This window comes from Artemia sp. Qi Xiang Cuo, chromosome 1, assembly GCF_049724085.1.
Source record: "Artemia sp. Qi Xiang Cuo chromosome 1, ASM4972408v1, whole genome shotgun sequence".
NCBI classification, from domain to species: domain Eukaryota; kingdom Metazoa; phylum Arthropoda; class Branchiopoda; order Anostraca; family Artemiidae; genus Artemia; species Artemia sp. Qi Xiang Cuo.
Window position 1 is genome coordinate 98,058,717 of NC_142794.1, and position 18,932 is coordinate 98,077,648.

General features: G+C 32.7%; 1 protein-coding gene across 1 annotated transcript in view; it reads right to left on the reverse strand.

Annotated features, from left to right (window-relative positions):
* Positions 1–6,961: 6,961 nt before the first annotated feature.
* LOC148956977 (guanine nucleotide-releasing factor 2-like) overlaps positions 6,962–18,932 on the reverse strand; it is a 59,610-nt gene continuing 47,639 nt past the window's right edge. Inside the window, exons 4-6 of the mRNA XM_089088060.1 lie at positions 17,637–17,825; positions 14,038–14,169; positions 6,962–7,261 (exon numbers count right to left, since the gene is read on the reverse strand). Coding sequence (XP_088944186.1) covers positions 7,123–7,261; positions 14,038–14,169; positions 17,637–17,825 — 460 coding nt within the window. The 3' untranslated portion in view covers positions 6,962–7,122. The remainder of the gene's footprint in view (positions 7,262–14,037; positions 14,170–17,636; positions 17,826–18,932) is intronic.

Sequence of the window (18,932 nt, forward strand, 5' to 3'; positions counted from 1 at the left end):
AGATATGATCAAAATAAGAATAATACACGAAATTTACTAATGGAATTCTATTATATTAAACATAGCACTGTAAATACCTAGCTAATGAAACTCGGATTGCCCCTTGATTTGCTCGAACAGAACAACTTATTGCTCCAAGAAAAGCACTGGAAGTAGCAACAAATTTTTATATAACACTTAGAACAGAAAAACACTAGCAACAACAATCTTTGGCACTGTTTACCTAATAGAAAATAAAGAGCAGATTTGATGTTTTGGACTAAGATTAAATGAATATTAAATAAACCCCAATTAGGTATTTGAAATTAAATGAAATTGAAAATCTAAAATCATAAGCTATTAAAACTAAATCCTCAGTTCATATATAATAACATAACACAAAATAAACGAATTAAGCGCGAAATTAAGCGAATTAAAAATCAATGCCCTAAATACAGATAATGAGTAGTTTGGTAATTGAAATGTAGGAAGAGGTGCGACAAAGAGGTCGAGCAAAACGAGGCGCTTGTTCAACCAACTTTTTTTTTCCTCGACTATTAGAAATTTATTCAAACTAATTTTTTAGGTGGGATTAATTAAAAAATATTTATATACAGTTTTTATTGAATAAACAGAAAATAGTAATTCAAAATACGGTCTTAAGAATTTTAAGAAGAAAAAATTAAAACACGAATTTCCGCAACCAACCCTGAACTGAGAGTAGTAATGATTGGCCAAAATACAACGTCTTATTTATCACTACAAAAATATTGCTGACGTGAAGTTTTTGGCATTCAAATTGTTTTTATTGTCTATTGCCTAAAATATCTGATATCTATTGCCTGAAATACACGTGTACATAGAATACCTAAAAATTAATTCGCTGTATATACTAATGATCCTAAATATAAATAAAAAACCCGAAACATTTGTTTGATTTTTCCAACTTACCGTAAAGCTAAAATCCTCCGTAAAGCCAAGAGCTGTTTTTTATGTACCATAAACCTCAAACTCCCTCTCAGGATTACTTGAATCGATTAAAGAAAATAAAAGAAAAAAACTTGCTTTTTTCTTATCATATTTTGTTTATTTTTCCCTTGAATCAAAAATAAATTAACTAGTAAAAAAGTGCCATTCTAATATTTTGAAGAAAACAATCAAATTTCATAAACGAAAATTTTTATTTTCAGTATCAAACGTCTTATATTAAATGACTCATAGTTACTTAAATCGATTAAAAAACAAAAGAAAAAACCTTGTTTTTTTCTTATCATTTTGCGTTTTCCCCCCTTGAATCAAAAATTAATTATCTAGTAAAAAAAACCGCCGTTTCAATACTTTGAAGAAAAAAAATCAAATACCATAAATGAAAATTATTTTTTTCAGTATCAAATGTCTTATTATCAAATTCCTAAGAATTACTTAAATCGATTGAAAAAATAAAAGGAAGAAAACTTTATTTTTTTCTTGTTATTTTGGGTTCCTCTCCCCCTCTCCTTGATCAAAAACAAGTTATATAGTAAAACAAATTGTCGTTTAAATATTTTGAAGAAAGCAATCCAATTTCATAAATAAAAACTTGTATTTTCTTTATGAAATTACAACTAAAAATTTAAAATTGATTTGGTGATCAATAATTTACTAACACAATTAATGTAGCCTGTTAAACAATTATAGTTTCAATGTCCAGGAATGAAGCAACTTTAAGAGTCAACAGCAAATTATTTTCTGCTGAAAATCACGAAAAACAAAGTTAAGTGAGGAAGAATCGCCACTGAAGATACGATTTATTTCTAAAGCGAAAAGTCTGATATGGGCCGAACATGCACTTCCTAGTTAACAAAAAAGAGCTAGGTCTAACGAAGAAAAACAAATTAAATGTTAAATAACATGCAAAAATGCTAAAAAATGTTAAAAACAATTAAAACTCGCCAAACTAAAAGGAATAAATTAAATAAACACAAGGACAAATTTAGTCTTTTGACAAAAAAAAAAAGAAAAAAAAAGAAACATTGTTTCGTTAATAAAAACGAGCAAGTGTAAAAAAGAAGCTCACAATTTGAGAAACAAACATTACACAATAGTGAGGTAAAAAGAGATTGGGGTGCAGTGCATTCATATTTTGGTGCATTTAATTTAGTAATATTTTCATAACTAAGATGATGTCCTAGTTATCCTCTGACTTATCCAAAACACAGTTTTTTAAATAAACAAAGAGAGACTATAAAAAAGAAGAGATTGGGGTGCAGTGCATTCATGTGGTTTTTGGTGCATTTAATTTAGTAATATTTTCATAACTAAGATGATGTCCTAGTTATCCTCTGACTTATCCAAAACACAGTTTTTTAAATAAACAAAGAGAGACTATAAAAAAGAAGAGATTGGGGTGCAGTGCATTCATGTGTTTTTTGGTGCATTTAATTTAGTAATATTTTCATAACTAAGATGATGTCTAGTTATCCTCTGCTATCAACACAGTTTTAAATAAACAAAGACTTAAAAGAAGAGATTGGGGTGCAGTGCATTCATATTTTTTGGTGCATTTAATTTAGTAATATTTTCATAACTAAGATGATGTCCTAGTTATCCTCTGACTTATCCAAAACACAGTTTTTTAAATAAACAAAGAGAGGCTATAAAAAAGAAGAGATTGGGGTGCAGTGCATTCATGTGTTTTTTGGTGCATTTAATTTAGTAATATTTTCATAACTAAGATGATGTCCTAGTTATTCTTTGACTTATCGAAGTAAAAGCGGCGTCTACATGCGTATCATTATCCATACAGGTAATCCAAAATAAGATGTAAATATGTCGTTTCCCTTACAGGTCTGAAACATGTAAGGCAACGTACACACAGGAAAAACATATAAATTGTGTTTTAAAGTAAAAAAAAATGTGTCTATTCTGACCAGACCCTTAAGCGGGACATTGCAACCCTTGAGGTGGTTTAGTGGGGATAACTGAGAAAAAGAAAACCAAAATCGTCTCTCAGACATTAATTCATAACTCTATCTAGAGTTACCAAGCAAGTTCATCCATTAGTTAATTATAACATTATAACAATTAGTTTTGCTTGCTTAATGTCTTATTTGTATTTCCTTTCTGCGGTCACATCTGCGGTTAAAATCAAATAACTAAATTAAGCATTGAAATCTTTGAGAAAAAAAAACAAGATCAAAGAAAAAAAAATTCAAGATCTAGTTTTTTCCCTTATCCCCGAACTGCCATAGCGGTTGTTAAAAAATTAAAAATTTATGAAGTCGCCAAATAGTATTTGAATTAACTCCATAAATTTTTTGACTGCAAAAAAATAGTTGAAGTTGATGGCTATCCTAATAGCTGTCAAAGACCAACTTCCAAGAATAGTTATTGTCTTGACATGTAAATATCTCGTCTTTGTGAATACAGGATGGGCACTACTTCACTGGATGACACTACTTCACAGGAGAACACTACTTCACTGGATGTCCAGTACCTGTATCTATATCCGTGTAAATTAGGTTGTGTAGCATAAAGCCTTTTGATTTACTGCACCGACCTTTCCTCGCCCATTATACTACTGTAGATAAATTTGGTCTTTCTCTACAGGTTTGGTACTTGAGAGAGGGAGGGGACATGTAAATAAAAATAGCACTGACAAAAAGAGGATCAATTACACATCAATTGACACAAAAAAAGAAGAGAATCTAGAAGAAGGATGACAGGTTGAAATTCCCTTTACTGCTTTAGTCTATCTTATCATTCTTATTTTTTTAAAGGCAGAGTTTTGCTTGCAAATGATGTAAAACAATAAAGGGGTATTTTTAACTTTATAGGTCATATTGAAACAGCAAATAACCCAAATTAAAACCCTGATTTTTTTTGTCTAAGCACAGCATACTAAGGGAAAACTATCTTATATTTCAATAATGCAATAAAACTTATTTTCCCTCATTTTTCTTTAAAATAAAAAGCAACACTTTAGGTTAAAAAATCAACTGTTGCGTCTGCCTTATCATGTAGAACTGTCAAGAGAGAGGAGGTTGACAAGGGGGATGGACCCCCCTGGATTTATAGAAAATATATTTTGCGGCTCTTCGTGGAAAAATGAAAAAAAAGCACTCCTCCCCCACACCCTACATTTTGCAAATTGGTTATAATGTGACTAAACTCTGCAGTCTAACTTTAAACCTGTACAGAGCAAAAATAAAGAAAACTTTACAGAGCCACCAAACTTCAAATTAAATCAAACCCGTGAGCAAAAGACATTTTAAGGTTAATACTCAATTCTCTAACAAAAAGGGTTGAGCGTCAAAGCCCCAGGTTGTAAGTAAATAATGGCAAACAAATAATATAAATAAATTTTACCCTTTGATTAAGAAATAGTTGGGAATACTTCTTTGAAAATATTTCCTCCAGTTCATTAATGATCAGAAGCAATTATATTATACGAGTTTTGAATCTTATTAAGAACTAATTTGAACCAATAAAAGTTGGTTGATTTTACACTCCCCCTCCCCCTCAAAAGAGTAAACAGAATGTAAGTAAACAGAGACAAAGCAGAAAAAGAGTTGCCTCTGCAAAGAAGTAATAAGATAATAAATTACAAAGTAATATGTAACTGCAGAATAAAAAATGAAATTAAAAAGTCAGTTTGATGTCCGTTCCTAATAAATATAAATTTAATTAATGAGCGAAAGTACAAATTAACCAAGTTCCCTCCAAATGCCATCCAGTTGTTTACACCTGTCTTCCATAGATGTTGTTTAAAAACGTAGATATTTTCATAGTTGGCCGTTAAAGATGGTCAACTATGAAAATATAAAGATGGCCATTAAAGATGACATTTAAGTTTTGTTTTTAAGTTCAATTTTTTTCTTTTGATTATGGAAATGAGATGTGATTTTATTTTACTTGATCTTTGTTGGGGGCACACCTTTGGTTCATGATTTAGTGATTGCTGGTGAAAATAAATAATTCTGGGATATATAGGGGTTTGTATTGTACTGAATTAACGACGCTTCTTGACTACTAAGGTCCTAGGTTCGAACCTACTAAGCTAGGTTCGATCTCGTATTATCAAGCTGAGGTCAAACCCACTGCGCTACCACAGGATTTATATAGTTTGGCTTAAGTCACTTACAAGGATGTTCAAATCATGCGAATAATGCTACATATTGATTATATTTTTATAAAGCAACGATGAATTGTTTGAATGCATTTTCTCGAAAATAATGTTGTTTTTCTAGGCACTTAACTTTTAAGAAACTCAAATTTCATTAAGTTACAGATAAAAATAAAATAGGTGTTCTTAAAGACCATAACACCAGTTCATCATATAAAAATTATAAATGCAAATGATTACGTATTGCAGAGCTGTTTAGCTTTATTTGGGTATTTTCTGTTTGGTAATAGGTCTACAAAGTTCAGCATTTGGAGCGGTGAGTGGGCGAATTCCTCTTAATCTGCCGTTATGTGGAGATATTTAATTCGTAAGTTTAAGACAGATAGTATAGCAATATTCCAGGTAAGATAGGGTGAACTAGAGTGCCGGTTTCCTCAATATACTTCCTTGATCAATGCCAGCTTCATCGAACTCCTGTGAAGTAGATATGCCTCAGCAAAGTTGCTAGATAGGTGACAATCTATTTGAGCTTTTTTTAAGCTCAAACTTAATTTAAAAAGTACGATATAGTTTCTTTTCCTTTTTGGGAAGAGGGCATACCAGATTTACAAGATGTAAGCCTTAATGAAAAAAGCAGTCAATTGGCATTTCCAGCTATGACAAGATTAGAAGACACCCTTTTTTCTGTTTCTTCCTACCTTCTCCTTTAAAGGGTATAAAAGACAAAACTCCTAAAAACATTTACTAGCGATTCAGAGCTTTGAAACAAAGGGAGGGGGGGGATTCAATTTGGTATAAAAAAAAGTCAGACCAGTAATATTGACATAGATTTTGCTGCGGACTTATTTTCCCACAGGCCCGTCATCGCTCAAGTACCCCAAAAATAGGCTATATTCTGGCATATAGGCTATAATAGGCCAGCTACATAGAAATAGGGCACCTAATTTAAGTTAAAAAGGCTCATGCAATACTTTTATTAAAGCTTAAATTTAAATGACTACACAATCAATTTAGGCGTCAATTAGTTCAGCCCGTTCCTTTTTTTCTTGTCTTTGTAAAAAACTATTTGCATTTTTCAATAACTAATACACACCTTTTTGCTTGCAGAAATACTAATAATTTTGAATTACAGAAACCTTCATTGTTAGGTAAAAAAGGCTCACAAAAACATAAGTAAAGCACTTCAAAAAACGTTCCAGGATTTACTCATTGCTCTTTGTTTTCACAATATAGTTTCCCCGCTTTTGTTGCTTTGCGGTGTTGACCCCCTCCTCCTCACCAAAAAACCCAAACTAAATACTTCAAACGAATCGTAAAAATCTCTTCTTTTGTTGAATATATGTCACTTCATCTCGCATTTTTATTTGTGCATTTTTAAATTGTTTTTTTTTTTGCATTTTTAAATTACATTTTTAATTGTTAAAAAAATTGCATTTTTTATTTGTGCATTTTAGAAAAGTATTTTAGAGGCCCCTCAAAAGATTTACGACTCGTCCCTTACAATTACCATAATTTTAACTTGGTGGATTACCATATTTTCAACATTTTTAGCACTGTATGAGGTTATTACGCCCTCCCTCCCACACATGATTGCAAAACGTAATTAGGCAAGCACGTGTAAGCATGTGCTTGAATTAAATTAAGTAATTTATTAATTAATTTAAGATTAATGTAATTAGTTTATAGTCAAATTAATTAATTATATTAACTAAACTATTAACTTACTAAATTGCTTAAATTAATCTGATTAATCCAATTAATTGTTCTATTTACTACAAGCAAAGTAATCATCTTGATCCGAAGAGACAGTAAAAAAAGGGCTTAAACTAATAAATGCCTTTGCTCTCTACATCATTCTTTCAATACACTCTCCGCCCATAAAGAGAATCTGACTTCATCTATTTACAATTGATAAACCAATGTATATACAATTAACAAATTCAAACAACGAGGTTAAAATAAACTTAACATCACAGTTGATTACGCCACTCTAAAAAGAAGAAAACGGCACACTTTTAAGTGTATCTATATTTATTTGACTAGAATTTCTTCAACGTCTGAGTTCCACCTCTTGGTTTAATTGACTCTGAGATGGACCACATTGCGTCTTCACTTAAATAGTTATTGAATTCATTTAAAAACAACATTATTTTTTCATCACGCTTCAATGGATAGTTGCTATAAAAGAATTAACAAACATTAATACTCATCATTAACTTTTCAAACGCTCAAAGGTGCGATTAATTTTGTTACAAACAGAGAAGGAAATAGAACAAATACACAGATGTGAGTTTACAAAAGGAAGAATATAAAAGCATTGCAAAAAATAGGAATCAAGAAAACTAAAAAAAAAAAAAATGAAAAAAGGCTGTATAAATCCCTGTCGAATATATTTTAGTGTCCTTGTAAGAAAGACAATCAACTAAGTTCACTTACTTTTCCGAGAATAGATTGTAATATTGCATAAACAAAACAAAATGAAACCTACAATACGCGTGTATTTAAAGCTACAACCCTGATAAAATTTACCTGATTTTTGAAAAAGGGAAAAAATACCTACAAGGAGGTAAAAGATGTTGATGAAAATTGTACCGGTAAATTCAGCCCATCAGACACCCTAGTTTAAACGTTTCAATCTGCCATCTACAAAAATTGTTGAATTTTCCGTCTGTTTTCAGCTTCTTTTATATATGGTAATACGGTTATATGGTAAGTTTTAAGATATAAAATATTTTTAGTTTGAAGTCAGCCAAGAAAAGTTGCGAGCCAGAGATGATTTGTTGAACCAAGAAAAACAAGGTGAAACGCTTTCACATCTAAGTTCTTTGGTTCGCCAATTAACATGCTTTTCAGATTAATCCTTGCCAATCTTCTGCCATTCGTATCTTTTTCCAGTATATTCGATCGCTTTAGTCACTTGTAAACAATTAAAATGTATCGAAGCATAATTTAACAGCAGACAGCAGGGCATGGTAGAGGCACATGACCTCTACTATATCTTTAATAGGCCTGGGCATGATTTGAAAAATTGAACGGAAATCAAAGGAAAATTGAACAGAAATCAATAATAAAACAAGGTTTTCAAATCACAGAAACAGCATCAGAAATCATGGTTGCAGCATCAGATTCATCCTAGGAAAGAAGGAACTCTAGAAAGAAACTATCCATGGTCGGAATCATATAGTTAATCCTCTTGAAATATACTCATAAATATGACGTCAATTATATGATTTATGTCGTCAATCATTTGTTTCTTGTGTAATTTTGCCTGCATCAGACACTGAAAACGATATAACTACAACTGAGGCAAATATGACGTATGTATGATTTTCGAATGTATTCAAAAATATGACGTCACTGACATGATTTTTTTTTTCCAAAAATTAAGGCTCTTAACGAATTTTCTAAATTTCTGACCTATATAGATCGATTTTTTCATGGTTGCAGCATCAGAAATCATGGTTGCAGCATCAGATTCATCCTATGAAAGAAGGAACTCCAGGAAAAAAGCTATACTAGGAATGAAGGAACTCCAGCCAACAGTAAAATTTAAAACTCATTAAACCTAACCTGACAAGTGGCGAAATTGCCACTTAAAGCTGACTGAGGAATTGTAATTTTTATTACCGTTAATTTTAAAGGGACGATTTTATTACAGAAACAATATATTCTGAAAAAAAAAATTAACAAATAAATAAACAAAAAACCGCCATTACAACCAAGATTACTGATTAGAACAAAATAAATGTTTATAAAAAGTTTTTTTACAGAAACTAAAGAAAGACAAATTAAATGTTTATAATTAAAGTTCAACATACATTGATACACGGGAACATTCCCGAAAGTCTAACGGTTATGAAACAGACAACGGTCAAATTGTAATTTTTAGTATACACATATTGTCTTTTGGTAAGCCCTGAACCCCCTTCGCCTTCCAACATGTCTTATAATTTTTCAATTCAATATCTTAAACCGTTCCAAAAATATTGCTGATACGCCCTTTTGATTCCATGCATGTACATATTGTCTTGATTTTGTTCGACATTGCCTTCGAGCATTCACTGAAAGTTTCACGTTAGTGACAAAAGTACGAGTAGTAGTATGTATATGTGGATTTTCTCTATTGGTTTATTCTACATTCCCCTCAAAATACTGTGAAAGTTCTAGCTTAATGACCTTAGCCGTTCCTTAGATATTTTAGATACGCCCTTTCGACAACCAGATACCACATAGCCTACTGTCTTTCGAATTGGTTTAAGATTAACACTCAGAAATTCCAGAAGTTTCACCCCAAAACCCTTAGCCTTTTCAAACGCATCCAAGATCGACCATTCCCTTTTTTCCCAATAAAGATTTCATCTGTGAACAACAGAAAAATTGTATAAATAACAACCCCTCCCCAGGGAGGATAGGGATTACATCGAGTGCATCTAATTCGTCAAAATGGCAAATAAATGCAATTATCTTGGTAACAGAATAGGACATTTATGCTGAAACTTTTGGGGCGGGTTAAAGGGGATATAAAGCAAATTATCTGGATACAATTATGTGTACCCAGATTGTAAAAAGGGCGTCTGTATATTAACCCAGGAGCTGCTAAAGGGTGTTACTTTGGAAATTTCAGGGCATGCTGTTGGGCGTGCTTAACTAAATCAAAAGATAATAGTCCTGCATACATCCTAGGCATTAAAGGGTGTATCTGCATTATCTGAGGAACGGCTAACTTTCAAGATATAATGAGCTGAATCAAAAGACACTGTTGGCATACATATGGCCAAAAAGACGAATCTACTATACCTCAGGTTAGGATACTACTACTACTACTAACAACAACTCACCGCAGCACCTAGCCACCTGAGGCCAACACAGCTACGCACGCTCCTCCTCCACCCCAATCTATTCAAATCGATAAAAAGCTAACAATTTCAGGGCAAACTAAGGGGAATGATGAGCTAAATAAAGAAAAAACTATATGCATTCGAGGTTGTAACAAGGTTGTATTTGTAACATCTCAGCAATGCCTAAAGAAATAAAGTTGAAACGTCTAAGGTGTGTTGGGTGGGTCGAATATCATTAGTCTATGCTAAAGGTTCTAACGTAATGATGGTTAGAGTAGCTTTAACCCAATATTAGCCAAAAACATATAAATATTTTCAATCCATTTATCTGAATAACGTTCTATGTAAAAATCCATCCAAAGTTCTATTATTCTACTATCATTGAAATTCTGCCTAATATGCAAATGGCAAGCCCAAATCCTGACTTTTGGAGAGAAAACCAAAAAAGGTTTTACAAATCTTCCTTTTATTAACCAATAAGAAAATGAAAAAAATTAAAAAAAAAATCAAAGAAAAGTAAAGAGCTACACTAGACCCAAGCCGAGCAGAAATTGAGTTAAACGGTAATTCAAGTGTAAAACGAACATAAATAACTATAAATAAATAATTGAAACCCAAAACGAATATACACCCAAAACGAAATTACAGGAAAATAACAAATCTTTCAACGAACATAATCTACAAAAAGAAAGAATAGGACTACCCCCCCCCCCACCCATCCTATGTCTTATAAAAAACAGTCTGTCACTCTAACTATGCTGATTTTTTTTTCTAATTTCAAGTAATGAGGTTTTATTTATCATAGTATCAACAAAAAAGGAAGAAAATCATTATGCTAATCAAGATTAATGAAAAAATATAATGCAATACAGATTGAGACTTTAATATATACTAATATTAATCCCAAAAAGTCTCAGCGATTTTGTATTTATTAACATGCTAAAAGAGAAAACTTCTAACATGTATTTTCTTTTTAGTAAAGTGCAAACGACGTTCTTTCTTTCGAACAGTTTCGAAAGAACTTTCGAAAAGTTCTTTCGAACTTTCGAACAGTAAAGTGCAAACGACGTAACTTTCGAACAGTTCGTGGTAATAAACTCAAAGTAAGAAGCGACTCCACCGAATACTAACCAAAACTTTAAAATAAGAAATTTTGATAACAATTAATACATCAACAGAATTAGTTTTTTATGCTAATTCCGTATAGGTGAAATTCTTCAAATTTAATATTACACTACAAACCTCCAGAGCCCAGGAAAACGTGCCTGATTTAAAAAAAAGGAAGAAATACTTCCAGAAAGTCAAGCGACCTTAATAGAAATCATACAAACACATTCAGTATATGAGAAAAGCCTCAAATTAAACCATTAAAATGATCAATATAGCGTATGAGTAATTTTTCGGAATGGTCTGAGGTATCAAGTTGAAGTTTTCAGAGATTATTAGGAGGGCCAAATAAAACCCACATTTTTACCAGGCTTTAGAGAGCAGAGGGAAGGGTGCTATAATTTTTTTTTTCTATCCATCTAAACGTTTCTGCACTTTAAGAACCTATGGGACCTACAATATATTCAAGATTAAGCAGCAAGGCAAATCGAGATATTTGCCTTGCTCAAACAGTATATGTGCAATATACTGGGAACAATTTTAGGAATCAAGTAGAAACTGTCAGGGAGTATTGTTTTTCACTTGTGGGATGCAATTAGATCTCAAATTGGAGAGAGGAAACGAATGGGAAGGAATAAAGATTTAAGTGTCCAATCTGTTGAAAATTTATTTAATTTTTATGGTTATATACAAAAGTGTGGATTTTTTTTAGAATAAACTCCCCGAATATGTGTTGATTTTTTTTTTTCAGGGATGATCGCATCAAACTAAATGTCCTAAAAAACAAGAGACGACCCTTACACAGTACAAACCCTTACAACAGTAATGAGTGTTAAATATTATAATAGGCAAAACATATCTCTAAACAAAGCTCTTCGTCATATAGTCGGTGGACAGGGTACTTTTGATGATCGAGAAAAAGTTTTATCGATCGTTTTATATCGTTTAAAAGTTGATCGAGATCAAAATAGATCGCATCAAAATAAATGTCCTAAAAATCAAGAGACGACCCATTCAAGCATAAATTATAAGTACTAGTGCCTTTTTTCAGTGACCACAGAGGTTGGGCCACGGAAAAGTGGTCTTTTCTGCCAGTTTGTTGCTCTAAATTAAAGTTTTGCCCCAAAGAGGGCCAAAATTGCTATCGATTGACATTTCTGAGACAGCCTATAAATTTATGAGTATCAAAGAACTATATGTTAAGCTTCTCATTGGGGGAAAAAGTAATGCTGCATGGTGGCACGTTAGACATTTATTGTCTAAGTCCGATGAATTTTCAATTATAATCAAGGTTCCATCAATCATGGCTAATTGGAGAAAAAGCCAAGAAAGCCGTTTTAATTATTTCGGCCTGCAAGGTATTGACTCTCATGCAGACTTCATTTACCCCCATAGACTCACAAAGTCAAGGGTCAAAGAGGAGAATACTTTCCAGGGAATACGCTGTTAAGATATCACAAAAAAATAAGTTTTAACACTTGCGTAATTGGAAGGTGGCAACCTTCTAGTACGGCAGGTGGTAATGTCGAATTGGGATATAAAAGGTGGCAACTAGAATATCAAAGGTGACTGATATTAATCTGTGATCATGAGTTCAAATCACTCTGATTCCGCATTTGCATTAGAGTACGTTTTAGGCCCAAATATACTTATTTTTAAGGGAAGGGGTACGAAAAGGGGTGAGTCTGAGTGAGAGGCACAGCTGGCATAATTTTTTTTTTTCATGAATATAACAATTATGTCCTTTTCGCTTGTTGATAGGTAGTCCATCATCCAACCATCCCTCTTAGGGCAGAACTAAGGCGGAAAGATAGAACCTTAGGGATGATCGAGACTTGACAAGGTAGATTCATTTGATTTTTCATGAAATTATTTTTAGTGATATGTAAATGTACATCAGTTATTATGAAGGATAGACAGTGGGTCGCTGTATTGTGTGTTTGTGTGTGTGTGGGGGGGGGGGGGTATCATACCTAAAAGAGCGCATTTAATGCCCAAATTGTCTAACTCTCCATGAACAGTTATATAAATGTAGAAATAGGCGTGTTTGTGTGTGCGTGTGTGTGTGGGGGGGGGGGGCTGTAGCAAGTGCTATCAGAAGTTTTGTTTTTAGTAATTTTAGATGATAATTCTCCTCACTTGACCCTTTGTATTTCAGGGTCTACGAATACCTCGACACCCCAATGTTTTTGCCTTAGAGCTATTCATTTGGCTGTCCTGTAGTTTTATTTTTATTTTTTTAATATTTAAAGAAAAAATTTAATAATAATTGTTTTTTAATATTTTAGATTATATATCAAATATTTTAATTATTTAAGTTTTTATTTTAAAAAATATTAAAATAAATTTTAATTTTATTTTCATATTTCCGTTCATATTCAAGATTCTATTTTTAGATATGACGTCTTTGTGAATAGAATTACGGAAAAATGAATGTAAAACGAAAATTTTTGCCCCCTTTTGCAACTTCCACTCGAATGAGCCCCTTTTTGAAGTTTCTACGACAATTCCTTCTATACGAAGTACCCTGTAAATTTCGGGACATGTCCTGAAATAGTGGTCCTGAAAATGTAAAGTTACTACCCTTAGCTAATCCTAAGATATTGCAGATATACAATTTTAATAACCTGGATGCAGTCTCAAGGAACGGTAAAGACAGAAGACTCGTAATAAGAAAAACTAGGACTGCCTCTACCTCCCCACCAATGTCCAAAGACAGAGTCAAGAGGAGACGATTTTTAGAGAATTTAAAATATGAGGTTGCAAGCACCAAATCACTTCTATGGGCGAAGAAGAGCAGTATATTAGATACTGTATTTCGATTGAGTTTAATCTAACCCCTTGAATCAAGAATATATTGATCATTTTTGAACCTTCCTTGATGTGTCATAAAAACAATTACCGCAAAAACACTATTACTATTACACATAAAATTATAGCAGAAATAATATATACATTTTTTGTAACACTATTGTCATCATCAGAACAACAAATTACCATAAAACTTACCATTTTTTGAAACGTTTCATATTCTCCAAAATGTGGAACTGAAGCCATCTTTTGCCAAAATTTACAACTCCTTCTTCCAAAAAATCTTGATTGCCAAGGTTTATAAATGTTAGATCTTGGAGAATGAGACCACTAAATAAATTTAAATAATTAATTTATTTTATATTAAATATATATATATATATATATATATATATATATATATATATATATATATATATATATATATATATATATATATATATATATATATATATATATATATATGTATATGTATATGTATATATATATATATATATATATATATATATATATATATATATATATATATATATATATATATATATGTGTGTGTGTGTGTGTGAGTATATAAAAAACTCGTCTTTTACTAGTTTAAAACACTAATCAGAGGCCGATAAGATTTAAAAAGAAGAAATTATTGGACTCTTTGCGCGGCATACGCTTAAAGCACAAAGGATGTCAAAATAAAAAACACCTTTGCCCCTAGCCCAGGGACATTCACAGGGAAGGGAGCAGGGTATATCCTCTGGAAATCCTAAAAAAATTCTGAATTTATTTGTATTTTACATTCAACCTGTCCCTTAAAATGTGTATGCTTTTATCATTAGGTTTCCAGCAAAAATAATCTTCGCAGGGGGTCCCCGTATGGGGTAAAGGAATAACCTAATTGATTAACAAAAAAAGCCATAGACGTAAACCACTTAATCAAAGCTCACCTTTTATGAAAGGAATTTCATTTTGGATTTAAGTTATTTATTAAAATTTATTTCTGTTCGTTGGAATTTATAGGTTTTAACCAAAGGCAATGTAAGTGAACATTGGACACAAAAACAGTTCGAAAAGACTGCTTCCGTAGCACTTGTCTCTCTCCAGATTTTGCTACAGATCGGAATGAGAAAAGTCGAAGGGAATCCAGCTCACAACCAATATGTCTACAAGAAGGTTTGTGGTAATGAACGAAGAGTGGAGAGTGACGCTACATAATTTTAAAAGAAATTTATACAAAAAAAGGTTGATTCTAAGTATACTATCGATAATAAGTTTGAAAATAGTGTCAGAAGTTGTAAGCATATAAAAATTCAAATTATTTTAAATAAAAAAAAGACACATAACCTTCATACAACTCGACTGAATTTATTCCAATTAAATATAAAGTGTATTTAAATCGTAAATAGAAGCCGAAACAACAAAAACTGTGGCGTTTTTCCTAGCAACATAGTCAACAGAGAGTATTTTTTAAGTAACTTTCCATCAGTGTTGCCAGATGGAACACGTCTATAGCATTAAACTCCTTTTACGGTTGTTAATTATTGACTTTTTAAACTCAACGCATTTCTAAAATAGTTTTTTATTAGAATTTTGGCACATTTTCACCGAAAAAACGATATGCTTAGTTCATCTGGATTTATAGATGTGATGCATCATTTTTCACCTGAAAATTTTGAGGTAAAAATACAAATTTTAGTCAATTATGACATCACCGCCCGCCCCCCCCCCCACCAAAGAAAGACTTGATACTCTTTTATTTCAAAATGATTTTGGAGCCGTTCAAAAGGGGAGGGGGTTGCTAGGTCAGCTTCCCCCTAGGGGGGCAGCTATAACATAAGAAGATTCTTGGATAACAAGATTCTTGAATTTCATCACTCAAGAGAAGTTGGGTGGACTCAAATGAAGCTGTAAGTTAAGATTCATGGGTGATATTCAGCTTATTTGGACTATATGTATAGTTAGAGGTGATGTGCCACCAGAAGGGTTGTATGCCCGAAGACCTTTGGGAATTTTTATATAAGCCATACTAAAACTTTCATAAGGATAAAATATCTCGTAATTTTTATTGTTTTTTGACAAAAATTAATATTTTTATCACAAAACAGCGAAAACAGACCTTCTCTTTGACAACCGCCTCCAAAATTTAGAGATTTATCCTTTTTGGTATTCTCATTGAAAATACGTTTCCTAAAATTGTCGTTTTCGAAAATAAGGAAGAAAATAACACATTACCCCTCCCCCTTACTTGAATTAAAAGTATATCCCCTCCCTAAAATTTTGCAAATTGCCACCCTTGCCTTCTTGAAGCCAAAATTTAAATTTAGTACATGAAGATTTATGTACTAAATATAATATGATATAAATAAATATAATATAAATATAAATAAATATAAATAAATATATAAAATATAAATAAATATAAATAAATATAATATAAATATAATATAATAAAATATGTCTAGAGGAATATTAAAAAAAAAAACAGGGTAAAAGAAAACATTTGCGTTTAAAAGCAAAACGTAGCCACCAAGTGGGTGCTCGTTCTAAAAATTGAAGTTTTATGTAAGAATTTCCAATAGTTTTAGAGTGTCAAATGTGACACATGATCCGTGATTCCCAAAGTGACCCGTGATTTCCAACGTGGGAAGCAGGCCTTACTGGTGGGGCATGATAATATTTGGTTGGTATTGGGTAGGACGTGCACCTTTCAACTGACTATACTTTAGACACTGTATATATAATAGGCAGTATGATCTTTCCCTATCTCGCCCATTCTAAAAACCCAGACCGAGGTGCGAGTGCTCCAGAGAATGTAGAAACATAAGCGACATTAGATCTTTTCACGGGTGGACAAGTCAGATTTCTCTTGAACGAGAAACTTAGCTTCAACGTTGGAACACTAAATTTTGAAGAAACTAATTTTAAATTAATGTATTTCAATACATATATGAAAATCGGTAATTAGTAGTGCAATGTTATTATTAGATGTTTTTAGGAGCTAAAAGTTGGTTTTGAAGTCTTAAGTTGGTTTCAAAGGCATTTTGAGAAAGTTTCTGCCAAAATACGTGTTCCAGGGTAATTGGACCGCTGATGGCAGATCAAATGAGAGGAGCTGCTTGTACGCGCTGTAATGCAAGAAGAAGTGGGAGGAGCAGTTTGTTCGCACCGAGAATGAAGAGCCAGAAATTATCTGCGGTAAACTTACTGCTAATTATATACAGTGACTTTAGACCCTTAATTAAAAAAGAATCATTTGAATGATGCCACATTCAAATGCATTTAAAAAGAAAAAAAATGATACATGATAGTATTGCAATGACGTAATACACTGCACAAAGGGTGTTGCACTCAGACAATATCATACGTTTGTATAAAATATGTCTAGAGGACGACCCGAAAAAAGAAACTAAGTTAAATGGCCTTTTAAGCTTCCTTCTGGTGAATGCACGTTGAATATTGTATACACAAAAGTAAATAGCGCGAGGGGTCATCAGGATTTTAGAAATGCCCAAATGGGGCATGGCCCAAAATTGGTCAAGAATAAGGCCGTATTCACGGGGGGGGGCAAGGGGTTTTAACCCTCCCTGAAACGTTTGCCCGACTCGTTAAAACGTAACAAAAATGAATATAAGCAAATTTTGTCTGCCTTTTTGCTTTTTTTTTGTACCACCCCTCCCCCCTTACACCCGAAAAATCTAGGATTTAGCCCTGGTTGGGAGCTACTACTCCAGACGCTAAATACGAGCTTACAAAGTCACCGAATACGAGCTATGTGGTATCAAATAGCAGGAAGCAGGATTAGTCCTTACATATACGGTATGCAAGGCTCTCCACTTTCGGATAAGGCTTGCCTATATGTCCTGAAGCTGCAAGAGCTGTCGATGAGAGCACAAAACTCATCTAGACCATCAGTTATCCGTTTTTGCCACTCCAAACGTCGAATAGGAGCTGAATCCAATGCAGACAAAAGAGCTAGGTATGAATTGAAATTGTTCAATCTGTAAAATAAAAAAGTCCTAGAATTAGGGACAAAAGACTAGAAATACCTTTGTGCATTCAACCCCCTTTCTGACCTTCAATCCTATAGATCTGATTAATATAACCAGGATGAATATTGCTGATGTCTTGAATAGGGTTATTCAAGGTCTGTTTGGACAGGGGGATGATCTGGGCACCCACGAAAAAAAATATTCAAAGTTGCTACTAAAATCTAAAGAATTAACAGGACTTACCATCAAATAACCAAACTTTGTACGAAAGTTCAAATAACCCTTCTTTTTTCTCGTCTTGACGAGAATTCAGAGTGTTTTTTAATGTAAAAGTGTTATTTTCAGTCGTAGCTGAGAAAGCTGTACCCCGACTACAAGATAGAGAGAGAAAAAAAAGGCAAGCTTGCTCTCAAGGATATATATCATCTTTAGTATTTTTTAGATTGACCACTTGGTTTTTAATTAGTATGCCATTTTGCTATTTGAATCTGGTCGGGGTGGGGTTCAGGCATTACTGAGAGGTTCGACTGACAGAGTTGTCTAAATGTCCGAATCAATCCATCATCGTTGTTAAACACTTTTAACTGCTAGAGCTAAGTCGCTAGAGTTTAATCTGAAACTAAGAAGCCTTCAATATGTACTTGTTCTGTCTCTATGAGAGATTTTGGTCCCGGAATGGCAGATTTTGAGAAGTCTAAATTGTGTTGTTACCAAGAATTCTTGGTTCTAAGGTTTTTCGGGCCTTTGAAAATTAGACTATCTTATTCTTTTGCAGTTACTCAAGTTGAATTAGAAATTTACAACTCTTCAAAGTAATTAGTTTAATCTCCATCAGTGAATTCAGTGCCAGAATGATACTTTGTATCAACACCTACTGCTACTATTATTCTTCATTGAAATTAAGAAATAAAGACTACTCCTGCGACTTTTTTTTACCATTCAAGACGCCATGATACTACAAAAAAAAGAGATGCTGCGCGAACAGATATGCAAATGATAAAGGAAAACCGTCAAATCAGTTCTGTTGGATCATGTTAAAAAGTATTAGTAATCGCTGTGAAAAGCAGCGGAAAACGTCGGCGAAAAAAAAACTCTTATTGATTACGTTAAGAAAAC